General features: G+C 35.6%; 1 protein-coding gene across 3 annotated transcripts in view; it reads left to right on the top strand.

Annotated features, from left to right (window-relative positions):
* Positions 1–18,392, top strand: part of SLC44A5 (solute carrier family 44 member 5) — a 433,562-nt gene that overhangs the window by 74,472 nt on the left and 340,698 nt on the right. For 2 of the 3 annotated variants that reach the window (XM_017888981.1, XM_017888980.1), the window contains one exon: positions 7,026–7,107. The exons of the other annotated variant lie outside the window; for it this stretch is intronic. In XM_017888981.1, coding sequence (XP_017744470.1) covers positions 7,095–7,107 — 13 coding nt within the window. In that variant the 5' untranslated portion in view covers positions 7,026–7,094. The remainder of the gene's footprint in view (positions 1–7,025; positions 7,108–18,392) is intronic. 3 annotated transcript variants of the gene reach the window in all.

The following is an 18,392-nucleotide window of genomic DNA, read 5'->3' as shown; positions in this document are numbered from 1 at the left end:
TGAAAATTATGTTTTTTCTTCACTTAAAAACATGACTTCTCATTACAATTATATTGTAATTAAAATGCTTTCCTGTGGCCCACAGTGTTTGTATAATCTGCCTCTCTTTTCTCATTTAATCAGCTTTCCTCTCCCATCAATATATTTCAACCATAGTGGTCTCTATTTAGTTTCCCCAATTTCCCAAGCCTTTATAGGGTGTTCACAGCTGCTGGTTCCTGGTCTGAAATACTTTTTCTAGTGCTTTGCAAGTTAGTTCATTTTTATCCTTCAAATCTCCAGACATAATGTTACTTTTCCAGAAAACTTTTCCCTGACTAACTGGGTAATTCTGTGTTTCCTTCCTAATGCTTTTCTCACCTTGTAAGTACATGTTTTTTTGTGTGTGAACCATTTACAATCTGTTGCCATCACAAGACTGTAAATCCCTTAAGGTCAGGAATTAAAGTATAACTTTTTTTCATTGCTACCATCTGCACCTCTGCTTAGCACAATACTTGACATACAAGAGACTCTCCACAAATATTTGTTGAATAAATGAATAAAATGAGAAAGGTCATAGGTATTGGAAATGAGATAGAGTAATCCAATACATAGTGATAAAGGTGCACTAAGAAGAAGGAAGAGTGGGGCAGTGGAGAATTTTTAGTTTCATGAATATTTAAAGATCTAGGCAGCTGCATCATTAAATGATGGAGCAGGCCAATTGATCTGGGAATGGTGGTTAACTTTTCTCTCTGTAGGAAGAAGCAGAGCTTGGCAAGAATAATGTACATACAGTCCTAGTCTTAGTATTTTACTAGGCACATATTCAAGACTGGAACTCAAGAACAAAGAACAATGCCAGTCTCAGGGTCTAGTTACCCAAACTGTATTCAAGAAGGGAATTTGGCCAAGGAGTCAAAGCAAAATCTCTGGAAATAAAATCAGAGCTTAGGGAAAAAAAGAACACGTTTAATTTGATATCAGTTCTGGAGAGGTTGACTAGATTTCTTTAAATCTCATCTGTCTACAATGAGGATTGTTTCCAGAAACCTGGCTGGGACTGAGATTATAGTCATAGCTTTTGGGATAGGAAGGATGGAAGAGATGGGAAACTAGACTGGACTTGACAACCCCTAAATTGTGTTACAGAAACACTAATGAACTTAGGTTCTTCAGATTATCAACCTCCTGTTTGTCTCAATTAATATTTTATCCTTATTTACTTTGACATAAATTGACTGTGGTCAAATTATGTCATGTCTCTTTGTCTCAATTTCTTCATCTACAAAGTGGGAGCTTTGGGCTGAATATGACCACCAAGGTCCTTTCCAGCTATGAAAATCTATGAGCCTCTATGCCACAGTTTCCAAGTTTCAAATTTTCACTCTAAACAATTGATGTTGGCTGTTTCTTGATGATCTCATTAGTAAACAGTCTTCACAGACACGAGATGTGTTATGTGTAGTCTTTGAGTCCTTTTTAGCCCCTTTTAGACAGAATAGCATTTCTTGACATGGTTACTTGACTTGGGAAAACCGCATATTTGGGACTAATAGCTCTTAATCTGCTGTCTAGAGACAGAGCTTCAGAAATAAAAAAAAATTAGTAATATTTAGTAGCAAAATGGCCTAAATTATTATTTAGCATAGTGGTTGCTTAATGGTAAACACATTGTTAAAGATCATTAAATTTCATAAAGTTAAAAGATCATTAAATTTCATAAAGTTAACATCTAAAGTATTTTTTCACTGAAACTATTAGATCGATCCATTTTCTGAGGATTTTATTTTGATTTTTGTCTGAACACAGAATTGAACTAGTTGAATAGAAGGAAACTGGTCTCTAAATTAAAAGATTAGACTAAGTCCTCCTTAATCTCCACTGTGTAATGAAACATAATAAAAATGAGACTTGGTCTGTCTAAAACTAGAGATGTGAGGATATGGAAAAATATTGTGCAGAATCTGGATTTTATGTGCAGAATTTAAAAAAATTCTGATTTTATCTGGACCAAAACACTTTATGAAAATAAATTTTATTTGGAAAATGGAAATAAAATATTAAAAGTATAAAGTTAATTTTTAAACATAAGCTCCATCAAATTCAAGACACATGATGATACCAGCCATTTAGTCTATCCCTAAAAAACTGAGGGTTCTGGGAATTTAATTCAGTCAATGCAGTCTTTAGACTATTAACTGAAGAAAATGGGTTTCTTTTATAGATTTTTTAAGACTAAGAAACAAAAGAAGTTAGAAGGCACCAAATCAGGACTGTAAGGTGGATGTCTAATGACTTCCCATTGAAACCCTTGCAAAATTGCCCTTGTTTCTTAAGAGGAATGAGCAGGTGCATTTTTATAGTGGAGAAAGACTGGTGAAGCTTACCCAGGTGTTTTTTTGTTTGTTTGTTTTGCTAAAGCTTTGGCTTGCTTTCTCAAAAACATTCTCATAATAAGTATATGTTATTGTTCTTTGGTCCAACAGAGAATCAACAAGCAAAATGCCTTGAGCATCCCTAAAAACTATTGCCATGACCTTTTCTCTTGACCAAAACACTTTTGCTTTGACTGGAACGCTTCCACCTCTTGGTAGCCATTACTTTAATTGTGGTTTGTCTTTAGAATCATAACTAAGTATCATCTACTGTTACAATTCTTTGAAGAAATGCTTCAGGATCTCAGTCCCACTTATTTAAAATTTCCATTGAGAGCTCTGCTGTTTTCTGTGGCTGATCCGGGTGCAATGGTTTTGGCACCCATTGAGTGGAAAGTTTGCTCAGAGGTTTCAGTGAACCATGCTTGCGCTGCTGCAATCCAGCAGCCTGGGTGACACAACAAGACCCTGTCTCAAAGAAAAAAAAAAAAGAAAAGAAAAAAGAATAGTTGATTAACCAATAAATATAGAAGAAATAGTAAAGGTAGAAAATCACCATTTTGCAATCATTATAAAGTGATTTATTCAGAAGAATAATCAATAAGCTAAAGGTGTGAAGAGGAACAGGATATTTACATATCATCAAAGTATCTCCCCGGAGGTTACTTACTAATTACAAAATGAAAAGTGGAGAAGCCTGACCAATGCCACCTTATTGAGTAGTCAAAGTTAACATCACCAATGATGAAATAAATTGAGATGTGATTCCTGAAATGTTATACTGAGAGATATACAACATTGTTTATGCAGTATTCCTGCCGAAAAAGTATAATCTGAATCTAACCAAGTGGAAACATCAGACGGAACCAAAGGGACATTCTTTAAAATAATCCCTTGGTGATCTAGAACTAGAAATACCATTTGACCCAGCAATCCCATTACTGGGTGTACACCCAAAGTTTTATAAGTCATTCTACTATAAAGACACATGAACACATATGTTTACTGAGGCACTATTCACAATAGCAAAGACTTGGAACCAACCCAAATGTCCATCAGTGATAGACTGGATAAAGGAAATGTGTCACATTTACACATGGAATACTATGCAGCCATAAAAAAGGATGAGTTCATGTCCTTTGCAGGGACATGGATGAAACTGGAAACCATCATTCTCAGCAAACTATCACAAGAACAGAAAACCAAACACTGCATGTTCTCACTCATAAGTGGGAGTTGAACAATGAGAACACATGGACACAGGGAGTGGAACATCACACATTAGGGCCTGTTAGGGGGTCAGGGGCTAGAGGAGGGATAGCATTAGGAGAAATAACTAATGTAGATGACAGGTTGATGGGTGCAGCAAACCACCATGGCACGTGTGTACTTATGTAACAAAACTGCACATGTACCCCAGAACTTAAACTATAAAAGAAGATCCCTTGGTACTTCTGAATAATTTCAACGTCTTGAAAACCCAAATGTGAAGTGTACCAGATGAAGGAGACTAACAGACATGCCAACTACATGTAATGTGTGATCTTGAATCTGGATCAGAGAAAAAAATTCTGTAAAGGACATTATTGGGATAATTAGAGGAAAATAAATATAGGCTGTATATTAGATAAGAGTATTGCATAAATGTTAAATTCCTGGATTTGATAAATGTACTGTGGTTATTTATGAGAACATTTTTTCTCAGGAAATGATCACTGAAGTATTTAGTGATGAAGGTACATAATTCTGCAAGTAACTCTTAAATGGTTCAGCAAAAGTATTTTGTTGTGTGCGTGTATGCACATGCACACAGAAAGAGAAATCAAAAGTGGCAAAATGTTAACAACTGAGGAATATGGTTAAGTATACAACAGTTCTTTGTTTCATTCTTCTGTCAGTCTGTTTCGTGCTGCCGTAACAGAATACCGCAGATTGGATAATTTATAATAAACAGAAACATAGTGGCTCATAGTTGTAAAGGCTGGGAAGTCTAAGATTGAGAGGCTGCATTTGGTGAGGACCTTCTTGCTGCATCATAATGGCAGAAGGCATCACATGGTGGAAGGGCAAAGAGAGGGGGAGAAAGTAAGCAACAAATAGGGCCAAACTTATCCTTTTATAAGCAAGCGACTCCCTTGTTAACAGCATTAATTCATTCATAACGGCAGAGCCCTCATGGCCTAATCACCTCTTAAAAATCCCACTTCTTAATATTGTTACAGTGGCAATTAAATTTCACCCTAAGTTTGAGAGAGGAAAACTTTCAAACCATAGTCTTTTCCAACTCTTCTGTATGTTTGAAATTATTTATTAATCAGCTGCCTGAGCAAATATATTATCTTTGGCTTGAGTCACTCATCACAGAATAGAAAGCATTTGACATTGCCAGAATGAAGCATGGATCCCATGAGACAACTGACTGCAGAGCTGGAAGATGAACTTGCAGTATTATTTGTCAGTATAATTTAGAAAACAAGGTTGTGCTTCTTAGAACTCTCCCAGATGATTGCTACCATATATGGGTAATTCATTTTATAAACATTAATGAAGTTCCAATTTTTTATATTACATATATAAAAGTTCATATATATATATATATAGGAACTAGCCCCACTGGAATTACAGTGATGGCAATTTAATACAGAGAACAGTCTCTGACAGTTGTGAGGGGCAACAGCTACATAACAAAATGCCAGGATAATGCAGCAGTGAAAGTAAACATGGAGAAAAAAAATTAGCAGAGAATACACCAATTCAGACAATTTTGCAGGATGATTTGGTGGAGAGGAATGACAATGAGGCCCACAAGTTTTGCACTTGATTGGGGTGGAGGAATGGAGTGAAAGAGTACTCCAGGCAAAGGGAGCAGAGGCAGTAGACATAAGAGCTAGGGGTGCCTTGGGATTTTTAAGCAATTTAGTATTGTAGAAGTAAAATACAGTTTTTTGATGTTCAGTTTGTAACAACACAAAAGAAATTAGTTGTCAGTTAAGTTATGAATATTTATAAGACATTAAAATAGTATAAAATAATTAACACTGGAAAACATGCAGTACTAACTGATCCTTTGATAAACTGTTTTTATTGTGTATGCATGGCATCTTATTAAACATGGAATTCCTCCTTTGACCTTTGTACCTTTTGCAGTAATTTTCAAACTTGAATAATATATAGACTCTTTTTAAAGGAAAGAAATTCCCATAATTCCCAAGAGTCACATGTTCAGCTAACTAGTGGTTGACAGGTCTTAGTTTGAGAAATACTGAGTTGAAGAATGGAAGAAGGTTTTACTTTATAAAAATGTTATTTAATTACAAATTACAACTATAAAAAAGATATGTTGTTTTCAGTCAGCAAAATTATTTTGGATTATTGAAATAATAACAAAATAATCAAAAGGCGAATACAAAACAATTAAATACTTTGTAATCTTTGAGTCAAAAGCTTAATCTTAAATATGTAAGTTTTACATAAATTTGTAAGTAATACATCCAGACACCAATCAGTACCTGGAAACGGGCCTGAATAAACAGTTTACAAAAGATGAAATAAAAACCATAAGCATTTAAAATGTTCACGTTCAGTAATAACTACAAAAAAGCAATTTAAAATAAAAGACTACCTTTTGACCCATAAAATTAGTAGATACTTAAAAAAATGATAGCATGTTGAGAGTTTTTAATAATAGAAAAAAATCACAAACAATCTCAATATCCAACAGTATGGAAATAATTAAAATATGCATTTATGTAGTATGACATTACTTGGACATTAAAATATTTTTGAAGAACTTAATATAAATGCTTATGCTATCATATTATATGCAAAAAAAAGCAATGAACAAAAAATATAAATTCAACCTTGTCCAAATATACATAGAAGATCTAGATAACTCTACTATGGTTATGGAAGTCATTAACATTTTAATAGTAGAAGCTGGGTGAAGGGTACATGGCAACTCTCCGCCCTATTTCTGCAGCTTTTCTGTAACTCTGAAATTATTTCAAAGTGAAAAGTTAAAAAACATACATGGAAAAAATACTGCAAGGAAAAAACCAAAATTTTAGCAGTGGTTTCTATGTGGTAAAATTGAGTAGCTTTTCCCCTTAATTTGGAAAAATGATTTTCTTTAACTTGAATTTTATAGAGTGATATGCCATGTAATTTAAAATGCCATATAATGCCATTTAACCCCCCCCCCCAAAAAAAAAAATTAAAACAGAAAGAAAATGCTAAACTCAAAACAAAAATATCATCTACCACCATTTGGTAATCAGTGTGGCAGCAAAACATAAAAGATAAATGTAAATGTTACATGGTGCATGCGGCTGGAAGATAAGATAGAGTATCAACTGGTTAGGGATGCATTTTACAGGTGGAATGTGAAGTGTGAAAGTAGATAAAGGATAAATATAAGGACTGAAATAGATTTAGGAAGTTGTGGCACTAAGAATTTCATTTCAGTAAAAAGAGGAGAAAGGCTGCTTCTCCAAAGATAGAAAATATCTGCAGTATTTTATGTGTAGGAGAGAATTAGGCGAATTCTCTGAGTTTTGGGGGAGGGTGAATTATAGTAAGTTATGAGAGCATTCCCAAAAGGTTAGTTGTTAATGAGTAAAAATAATTTGCTTTAGATAACTATCTTCATACTTGTTTTTATCACAGACTCTTTTCTAAGCAACTCAAGTTTGCAGTGATTCAGGCCTACTTCTGAAGAAGCAGCCTTTTATCTCAATGAATGACACAGGTAAACACCTACTTGAATTAAGTTCCTCTTGATCCAGACTTTTGTGCCAAACATTTTTCGTTGTTTAATATTAAATGAGGACAAATAGAAAAATGAATATATACTATGTTGTCATTGGAAGCTGCACCTGAAAAACTACAGCATGTTAGACCTTGTGGTTCTCAGTCTTTGCCTGTCTCAAGATTCTGAGGTGCATGAAATCTTCCTTTCTATACCTGGACTCCCTATAGGAGTGATTCTTGGGAACATGGCAAGCTGTTGGTATGTGGTTTGTAAAGGAACATCCTCAGGCACACTCATGTCAATGCTGAAACTGTTCCCTTTCTCCTGCATTGCCCCGTCTCCCTAAGAGTTATTGGTAGAACCAGAATCTTTTCGTTTTCACAGTTTATCCTAGATGATTATTGTTTAGCCCCTTTTCTCATATTGAGACAAAGTTACAACTTGCTCCTCAGAGAAACAACACTGTGTCAGAAATTGTTCTTTGGAGAGGGAGTATGAGGCTTTACTTCAAACTTAGCCCTGATTCAATTTCTGTCCCCACAGTTAGATTTTAAGCCCCTTACAGGCGTAGGTGAGGTCTTATCCATCTTTTTACCTTCTTCAGACTTAGTCTTTGACTTTTGAAAAAGTAGTTACTTACCAAATGTTTATTGAAAATGAATACCATTTCCTTAAGGGCAAATTGTATTCCTTCGTGAAGTTAAATCTATCTCTTGCTATGAAAAAAAAGTAAAATGTGGCATAAGTACAAATTAAAGTAGAAAATACAGAATGTAGAGCTTAAAGTTAAGCAGCAGCTTCGATCTTGGGCTGAGTATATAAAAAAGATTGAGTTACTAAAAACAAGATCTAAAAGTCTGTCTAACAAGATTCTTAAAAGAGGAACCAAGAATATGTTTGAATCTACACATGTTCCTCAAGGCTGCAAATACATTGTACTCTATGGACAGTCACTGACAGGGGCATTTATCTGACCCTGTGAACATGTTACAGGGAATTCTGTGTCCAGAGCCTCTGCCCTTTAACCGTGGATTGCTTCTTGTTTCTTAAGTGTGAAAACTGGAGAATGACAGACTTAGAGAACATTTTCTCATATGCATAAATACAGCATTATTAACATACTCACACCTATAGCAGATTGTTTTAGAATTTTAGATTTGTTTGCTCATCCATAAAAGAGAATAATAATAATTATCTCACAGACTGAGGTAAGCATTAAATTGGCACAGTGCCTGAGAAGTAGTACCTATATGCTCAATAAATGGTGTTTTTTTTTTCATTATTATTCACAGATAGAAATTCAGAAGCGTATTATAAAGGGTTAGGTGAATTTAATATAGAATTACCAGGGCAATATTATACTTCAGCTACATTATAGTTTAGATTGGTTTATGTGAGCTTAAAGCAAAGTATTACCATCACGTCTAACAATACTGTAAGGGAAAATAATTTCTTAAAACTGTGCAACTGGCATGCTCTTGGAGTTTTGGAGCTGCTCATAAGTTGGGTGTTTCCTAGCCCTTTTCCATGTTGCTCATTTATTTATCTCTTTTTTTCTGAGTATTGACTATTGTTAATAAATAACTTAGAAGAGATATCACACCTTTCATCATCAGAAATAAGTCATTGCTTTCACAGTGACATCTACTTTTTAAACATTTCCACTAATCATTGTTTCTGTTGGCCTCCATTTATCGTCAAGTAGCTTGCATGTCTTTGATCTTATGTTAATGAATGACCTCCGTAGCATTTATGAGTCAGACTTCTTGGGCTTGAGCCATTACTCAGTTTACTGTGTAAGGACATTTACTTTTCATTTTTAAATTCAATTTTTTTTTGCAGTTTTTACATATGCAGGGAATGAAACACCATGTTGGCTAGAAATTTGTAATAAAAATCATAGAAAATAACATAGACTTGGCAAAACTTTATTCACTCACAGAACACTTGGATACTTGTTGGAATGGAACAGAAAAGCTGGCAACACTACCAGCACCACCACTATCAATAGAAAACATTCTTTAAAAATAAAGTTGCCTGTGAAGCTGTGCTAGATATTATTAAAAGAGAAACACATTGAGAACAGTGACCTCAAATTACTTATATGGAGTTGACACGTGGAAAATAAAAACATTAGGCTATATCCACAGGCATTGTGGTTTTTATTACATGTAGGTAAGGTACAAATGAAATTTCGATATGTGAAAAAGGTTAATTATCTGACTCAAGTAGAGATTAGAGGTAAAGTTTAGGACTTTTTGTCTTGCACAATTGATGGATAATAATAACAATGTGACTATATTCTCTTGAATTCGTCAGGGGATAGACCATTTAAGTTTTGGTGTCCACCAGGACACAGACAGGCAAAGTGACAGCTGTTACTCTTTGGAGTGAGTTCTTCAGAGCAGACTTAGACCCTGGCTAAGCCTGATGCTTAAAACCCTGGTGCTCCTGGGGCAAGCAAATGCCTTGGACTACCTTTCAGAATGTGCCATTGGCTCCTGTGACCGGGGCATGGAGGGGAAACACCAATATTATTACGCAGATAGCTCCAGGCCGATGTATGGTTTCAGGAACAGCACAGAGGAATGCCTGGGATACCTAAGATGAGACTTAGATATATTAGCACCAAAAATTGCCTCAAAGAGGAACAATACATTTTATTGGAAACTGATGTGAATTTTGTTTCCAAATTTGTGTGCTAGTAACAAAGCCAATAGACATTTAAATAGGATTTGCAAGCTGACAGTTTACCCAGACTTTCTACTTTAGCTTAAATTGGAGTGCCTCATTTCGTTTCTTCTTCATTTCTGTAATTGAAAAGAAGCCTTTATAGTATGTCTAAAAGCACACTAAGGATGTATTTGTATTAACATCTTAATTTTGCTAAGTGCCAATAAATGCTATGCCTTATCTTCACTTTTCCATTAGGAAATTGCCTAAAAGACAATGCTTTATTGTAAAATTTAAAAATTATATTGTAAGTAGTATTTCTAGAGACAAGAAGCTATCTAAATCTATTTCAAAATCTGCATCTATATCTACATTTATGTCATATCTATATGTTTTCCAGTGGTCATACCCTCAAGCATACTGATATAGAATACAGAGGTTGAGATGTTTAGATGCTATTACTAAGGTTAAAAATTATATCATAAACATACACACACATAAAAAAGACTGCAATAAATGAACATAAAAACAATAAACACTTTTTTTCTCCTACCCTAAGACAAACATAACTAATCGAGATCCATCTGTTTATTCTTAGATTTTCTATTCTACTTCCATGGTTGGTCTCACTCCTGTAGCAGTGTTGGTATCAACACTGGAATATTACAGAGAAGATTAGCATAGCCTTTTGCAAAGATGCCTCACAAATTTGTAAACTTGCCGTGTTTTTGCATAGTTAATTACTTCTTTCTTTGTGTTCCACTAGCACATTGTATGTATATTAGCTGTCATCTACTGTATTATAATTATTTGTTTACTTCTCTGTCCCCCTCGTAAAACAGAATCGCTAAAGAAAGAAATTATTTTTTATATTCAGAGTGGCCAGCACAGTGCCTAGATTCTATAAAGCATCCAGAAAATGTTTAGTAAGTGAAAACAAAATGAAAAAAGTTGTATAGTTTTTGTGTAAGAAACAAGCAACAACTCTTTATATACATCATGCCAAAGCAGAAATGCATTCTGAAGCAATTTCTTGCCTCCTCACCTTGTAGTCCCAATGGCAGAAATTCTATTTTAGTGTGATGCCCACTGGCCACCCCCTGCTGATAACTAGTGGACACAGTTCAGTTTGATTATGGGCAGATGGACAAGCCTGCTGTTTTCCTTGGCCATAGACTATTTCTGCCTATTCTCTTAGGTGCATCAAACATGCATTTCTTTCTCTCCTCCTTTTTCAGAATTGTACATACTTGCTTCTAAAACCGAATAGAATGATATATTTGCAATATTAGATGCCATAAGCAGGCTCTGGAAGAAGGAGACGCAAAAATACTTTGAGAGATACATGTTATCTAACACAAAAGAAGTGGACTCAGTGGAAAAGAGGCCATGACACATTGCTATTATTCAACTGATGAGGGATAGATTTTCCCTCTTTCTCTTCCACCATAATAAGATTGATTAGAAGAGAAATAAAGTTGCAATATATTTCTGGAAAAGGAGATCCAGATTATAGTACCAATTTGAATTGTTCAACTAGATGATTGCCTAGGGTTGTAATTCATTCAAATTTCACATATAATTACATACATAAGTAGTAGTTCCTTCAAATTAGCAATGCAAACAATGGTTGCATAGAAAAGGCACTGGCATGTTACTTAAGTTTTAAGCTATATACAATATTCAAAATCATTTGGCATAGATATTTTCTTAACTAGTAAAAGAAAATGGGAGAAGAAAATAATTATTATTCATTTAGTTTTTTTTATCATGGGCCATTTTATGAAGACACTTTTCTATGTTTTTTATGTAATCCTCACGACTCCACTGTGAAATTAGTTTTATTATGATTATTTTAAAAGAGAAAAGTTAGACTGAGAGATACGAAGTAATTCACTCAAGGTTACGGAGCTGGGAAGTGACCAAGCTGTAATTCCCAATCAAGTCCTTTCTACTCTTAAACTCATTTTCTACCTACTGTGTTGGATTTAGCAAGCACATAGTCATTTCTCAAGGTTTTTTTTGTTTTGTTTTGTTTTGTTTGTTTGTTTGTTTGTTTTAAGAGATGAGGTCAAGCATTGTCCAACTATAAAAAAAAAAAAAAAAAAAAAAAAAAGATGAGGTCTTGCTTTGTTGCCCAGGCTGCTCACAAATTCCTGGGCTCAAGCAATCCTCCCACCTCTGCCTCCCAAAGTGTTGAGATTACAGGTATGGACCACTGCTCCTGGCCTTGGGTATTTATTATGAAAGTGGTAGTGTTTTAAAGGATTTCCAGTAATTGTGAATGGTGTCTTAGATGCCAACTACCACAAATGTTTCTGGTGAGTGAGTTGGGGTACTTGTACTCTTTTCCAGATGATTAAATCTATTGCCTGAAAAACTCATTCAGTGATATGACACAGGGGAAGCCATCTCTGATTTTTGTAATGACTAGGCTAGAAAGCAGAGTTCTCCAATGTTTCCTTTACCTTCTTTAGGAAATACTAGTTTACTTTCTAGAAGTCAAAATTTGTCCTGGCTACCCTGTTTGTCTAAAGGTACCATGCCCAACTAGCATGGTGGGATATGGCTGGAACTCTTGCTGACATTCTTGCTTTGACCCCAATTCATGGTACACCAATAATCTTTGGGCTAACTTAGGGGGCTAAGGTGAGAATCATTCCAGCTTTGTGGCTGGATTTTTCTGAGGGCCATTGGCATTGTTTCTGTGCATACCCACACAATGGAAGAACCCCATAACTGACTGCCCTTTTGCATGGAGGAGGGGCAGCACAGACCCTGAACTTCAGCTGTGGTTCAACATTTCTCTCAGGGTGGTGGCAGGGTGCGTGCTGAGGAGAAGTGATTCTGTGTACTTGCTGCTTTCCTCCTTCTTCCCTCAAATATGCATCAGGCTCACCTTCTCAGGGTGAAAGGACAAACTATAGGACCAACTGCTGGTACCTTGTAACTAAGTAACGTACTTGCTAAAATGGATTAACTCTGTGAAGTAACAGAACTGCCAGTTATCCTGGTTTCCTTGGGTAAGCAGACAGTGCCAGAGTTAGATTGAATGAATTTTTCTTAAAAAAAAAAAAAAAAAAAAAAAAAGCAGCTTTCAATTATAGTAAATGCCCTAAAAAAGAGTTTAATCAAGGAACAGAATTATCAATTGAACTAGGTACAATTTACAAAGTCCAGTTTTTTATTCCAAACTGCATTAATAGAGGTGATTTTTAATATTTGGGAAAACTGTGATTCAGAGAGAGGCCTCCAGAAAAATTATAATGTGGGCATAATTTCCATAGTGCAGAAATGGTCATTATATTAAAAGTAGATGTTTATCTCTCTCTCACCTCTTTTCATATTTTCCAATTCTGTATGTCTGCCTATAATTTAAACTGAGTAATTAAAGCTATGCTTAAAATGCTTTGCCATTAATAAAGGAAAAGTCACCTTTAAAAGTTGATTCAGTAATGGAAGTTATTTCAGAACTGGATTTGAGCCCAGTTCCTATTAATGAGGACTATTTTCCTTTTCTTTTTCTAGGACAGCAGAATTAGAATAATCTGTTTTGTCTATTCCCAGTCATGACACATTCTAGGTTTAGGTAAATAAACTGAACTAAAAAATAACAGTCTAACCAACCCTGTCACTTGACTTGAAGCTGTCATTTTTCATTCCAGCATTATATTAATGAGCATTAATATGAAAACTCTGTCAAAGGTTTGCTTCTTATGTTTTGATTGCTTTAGAATGAAAATGTAGGTACTGAATTTCAGAAATGGAGTAGGAGGGGCAGAGAGCCCTGGATAGAATCAGGAGGCTGGCTCAGGTCTTGGTTCTGTCACCATGTATGACCATGTATGTACCTGGACAAATAGAGCCCAGCTCTATTTTTTTTTTTTCTTTTTTACATAAGTGACTCCATTTTGATTCCAAAGACTTTAACAAGTGCTTTGTAGAAGGTAATCACTTTAAACTTTTAAATATCTGTTTCCTTTACCTTTAGAAGCAGAATGGTTAGAGTAAGTTAGGATGGCAAATAGGTGTCCCTTTTTCTGCCAGCTCTGATCAATTGATAATGCCTGTCTTGAGTGCTGCATGGGGATGATGGTGAAGGCTTTTGCAGATCCAGTTGGAAGAAGGACTCAGGGCAAAAGAGCCAATTATTTTTCATCCTTGAACTTGACAGCTTCTTGGGTAATTATCTGCTTCTTTTATGACTTTCGCAATTTATTCTTATGTTTTGCAGTTCAAGAACTGGTCTCTTCATAGTTTACCTAAAGACATTTTGAAAATTTGAGACCAAGGATGCATAGTCTTTGAGATCATCTAATCAAAACTAGGATATGTTAAAAAATGTGTCAACCTAAGTAACAGAGAGGCTCTCTAAAAGAAAATATTCAAGAATAGGTCATTGCAATGGGGAAGTGTGCATAGTAAACTATGTGTGTATTCAGAGAGTTTACCTGACATAAGGAAGACAAAGAGTTTTACAGAAAAAATGAGGAGTATTACATAATTTTATTGAAATAATTATCCTTGGCTACAAAGACAAATAACAAGGATAACATCAGTCTGAGGTTGGACACAAGGGTCCAGTAGCCTTCCTGCAAGGTTTTGGTTTTTGCAGTCTTTTGTGATAGGTTTTGTAATCAGGTATACAAGTGTGAGAGCCTTTCTTTTAATGCCTTCTCTGGCTCTATTTGTCAGATTTTTTTTTTAAACATAAGGGACCCCATTTTGATTCCAACAGCCTTAATGGGTTATTTGTAAAATGTAAAGTGCTATTTTTGTTATTTGAGGACAACATGGATAATTAATGACAAGGTTTTCTATTGTTTCCTTTGGGGCCTCATTCCTCTAATTTTTCATGGAATATTTATTGCATGAATGACACAGACTCTTTCAGTAAATTCCTTAAAAGTTCCTCATTCTACTGATGCTAGATTAAGATAATTAAGTGCTTAATTGTATGGCACAGACAGTAAACAATGTAGACATTGAGAGAACTAGAGAGCCAGAATCATCAGAGTCATTCAGTCATCAGAGAACATTAAAGGAAAAGGCAGAACTTGAGCAGGGTCTAAAATAGGCTGAATTTAGGCAGAAGGGCATCTTAGAATTGGGGTATAATTTGAGTAGAGCATGGAATGAGACATAAGTGCAATTTGTGGCAATGAACAAGAAGTAGAAACTGTTTCAATAAGGAAAGTTTAGATTGCTGATTATTAGTAATAAGATTAATATCAGTAACAGTTAACATTTATTCACTTATTCATCCAACCAATATATAATTTTTTTTTGTATTTTTGGTACAGATGGGGTTTCGCCATGTTGCCCAGGCTGGTCTCAAACTCTTGAGCTCAGGTTATCTGCCCGCCTTGGCCTCCCAAAGTGCTGGGATTACAGGTGTGAGCCACCACACCCAGCCCCAACCAACATTTTTTGAGTGCATATAATGTGCCAAACTCTATACTGAACACTGGGGATACAGCTCGTAGCAAAATGGACAAAAATCTTTGGCAGCTTTATAGCTTCTACGTTCTAGTGGAAAATGATAGTAAACAAAGCAACTATTTAAATATGTAGTATGTTAGAGAATAATAACTGCAAAGGAGAAAAATAAAGCAGGGAAGGGGACAAGGGAATGGTAGGGGTAGGTTGCAGTTTTGGATAGAGTGGCCAAGGAAGGCCTTATTAAGAGGGTAATGATTGTGTTATGACCTGAAGCACCACAGGCCAGACATCTTGCCCAGTGAGCTACTTACATTATTATAGTTTATTTAATTTTCAGAACAATCATATGAAAATAGGTACTATTATTGCCCTCATTTTATAGATGATAATCTGAAGCATAGGCAACTGAAGTAACGTGCAAGTGTAAACGGCAATTAAGTGTAAGAACTGGATTTTAAATCTGGGAAGGTAATTCCCGAGAGTATGCTTCTAGTTTATAAAAGTCTGGATAACAAAAATCATTGAAAGAGCTATCAGCAGTCAAAATGATAGAATTTTAGAACTGGAGAGAAACTTACTGATTGTCTAATCCAGTGGTTTTCAACCACCTGAAGAGCTTGTTAAAACTCAGATTTCTAGACCCCACTTCTGAAGTTTTTGATTAGGTAGGTCTAGGGTGAGCCCTGAGAATTTGCATTCTAACAAGTTTCCAGGTGATGCTGATGGTTTCCATTGATGGTTTAGGCAACACACTTTGGGAATCATTGGTCTAGTCATGTAGCACATTCAAATTACTGAAATTAGCTACTCTCTATTGTTTTGGCTCCCGGCATTCCGTGCCTTGTTTCTTACCCACCTCTTTCTTGAGTCTATAGGGACAGAGGCTTTCTTAATCTATTTACCACACAATAAAGGTTTAATACATGTCTATCATTGAATGACTAATGTGGAAGAGAAGAGAGAAGCACTGAAAGTTTTGACCAGCAAAGTGACATAATGAAAGCAGTATTTTAGGAAGATTTGTTATTAGGAATGGTAAGATAAAGAGATTGGAGATATGAAGATTTTACCATCGCCAGGTCCGTGTAGAGCTTTGCCACTCAAAGTGTGACACAGACCAGCAGCATTGGCATCACCTGGAGGCTTGTTAGAAACCCCAAGTCTCAGACCCCACTTTAGACCTACTGAATCAGAATCTATGTTTTTACAAGATCCCCAGTGACTCATATGCATGTAGAAGTTTAAGAAACACAGCTTTAGGACATCAAATGGTTGATGCCTGACCTTATAGGGTAGCCCTAGATGATCAAGAAGCAGCAGCATATGTGAATGGCTGAGCAGGTCAACTTTTTCTCAAACATATTTCTTGGGATACCAGTTCTCTGAGATCTTAATTGGTATTCAGTGGTCAAAAAAGTTTGGCAACATATTTTACAAGATAAATATATACAAATTAAAAATAATTTTAAAATGTTTGGCAAATACCAGGTTAAATATCAGATTAAACAGAGATAAATAGGTCTATTTATGGACAAACTTTAAAAAATCTTTTAATATGCTAATACACTTTCTGAATCTCTAAGAGAAAAGCTGTGTTGTATAGCTGCTTCTACATTTATTGCTCATGAAAGGCAATCTGGAGGGCATCTTCCCATGTTATTGTTCTGTGGAGCGCATCTTGATAAAGCTGCAATAGGCCGTTTGTGGTTATTAGGGTTCTAGACTTGTCAGGTTTTCTAATCTCTGGGCAGGAAAGCACCTTACACTTTCTAACTTTAATATCCATTAAACTTCTTCACTTTAACACTCTTTAATTTTCTGTTCAAATGCCCCTACCTTTCCATCGCTGGTCCAGGTATGTGACCTTACTTCTGACTCATTTTAATGGCTGAACTGTATTTATTTGGACAGTCATAGGATGGGATTGTAGGAAATCCCATGTATTTTTTCCATACTGTCAGGTATGGAAAAAATATTCAAGAATTAGTTGCTGGTTTTGGCATCTAAGGAAATAAGGAGCTACTAGAAAATGTCAGGGTCACTCGTAAAATACCCAACTTTAGTTTTTGGTAAGAGTAAAGTCAGGAGGTACTACTGAGAGTAATTACCAGGTAAACAAAGAAGAAATATCAAATTTTGACTATTAAGAGATACAACATCTGTCAGCAAATTTGTAGTCAGGCATAAAAAGAAGCACATGAACAGACATATTTAGGAACTAGGGCTATTTTAGATTTAGGGCAGTCCAAATAGCTTCTCTACAGTTTATTTCTACTGATGTCCTTTTTGAAAATCCGTGGCCCATTTGAACCCTGAAAAGTTGATTATTCCACATTCCATAACTCAAAAAACATTTGATTTTAAATTACACTTACTAGTAAATTACCAATAGTTTGGGTAGCATTTTGCTTTACCTCCATTCTCCTGGACGTGAAGCTTCACTTTTTTTTGGTAGCAGAATTCTTTTTTTTTTTTTTTTTTTTTTGAGACGAAGTCTCCCTCTGCCCCCCAGGCTGGAGTGCAGTGGCCGGATCTCAGCTCACTGCAAGCTCCGCCTCCCGGGTTCACGCCATTCTCCTGCCTCAGCCTCCCGAGTAGCTGGGACTACAGGCGCCCGCTACCTCGCCAGGCTAGTTTTTTTTGTATTTTTTTAGTAGAGACGGGGTTTCACCCTGTTAGCCAGGATGGTCTCGATCTCCTGACCTCGTGATCCGCCCGTCTTGGCCTCCCAAAGTGCTGGGATTACAGGCTTGAGCCACTGCGCCCGGCCGGTAGCAGAATTCTTATACTCTTGGTAGTAAGAGGAGTGAAAATACTTTCTCAGTGGTACCCTTAGTTTGGGCAGTAAGCCAGATAATTTTCGTGTTTTTCCCTTTTCTGTTAATAATAATAAAAAACAATGAAAAGTATTTTTTATTTGAATTTGTTCCTTCAAATGCTCAAAGGCTTACTTTATTTCTTATTACCTTTTCCTGAAATTAAATAAATGTTATTTCTTGCAAAATCAAGGTAGTACTGAATGACATTCACATAATTTTAAAGGAAGTTTTCTCCTGAGTCACTAAATTTGATACTTTAGAGTGTAAACTTCAATATTTAAATATTCCAAATCTGATTCAATACAGCATCCTTTTACTGTACCCTCCATTGGTTGAATTTCCTGCCCT

The sequence above is a fragment of the Rhinopithecus bieti genome, unplaced genomic scaffold, assembly GCF_001698545.2.
Source record: "Rhinopithecus bieti isolate Rb0 unplaced genomic scaffold, ASM169854v2 scaffold_18142, whole genome shotgun sequence".
Lineage (NCBI taxonomy): Eukaryota > Metazoa > Chordata > Mammalia > Primates > Cercopithecidae > Rhinopithecus > Rhinopithecus bieti.
The sequence above is the reverse complement of the archived record's forward strand: the minus strand, read 5'-3'. Positions and strand labels throughout refer to the sequence as shown.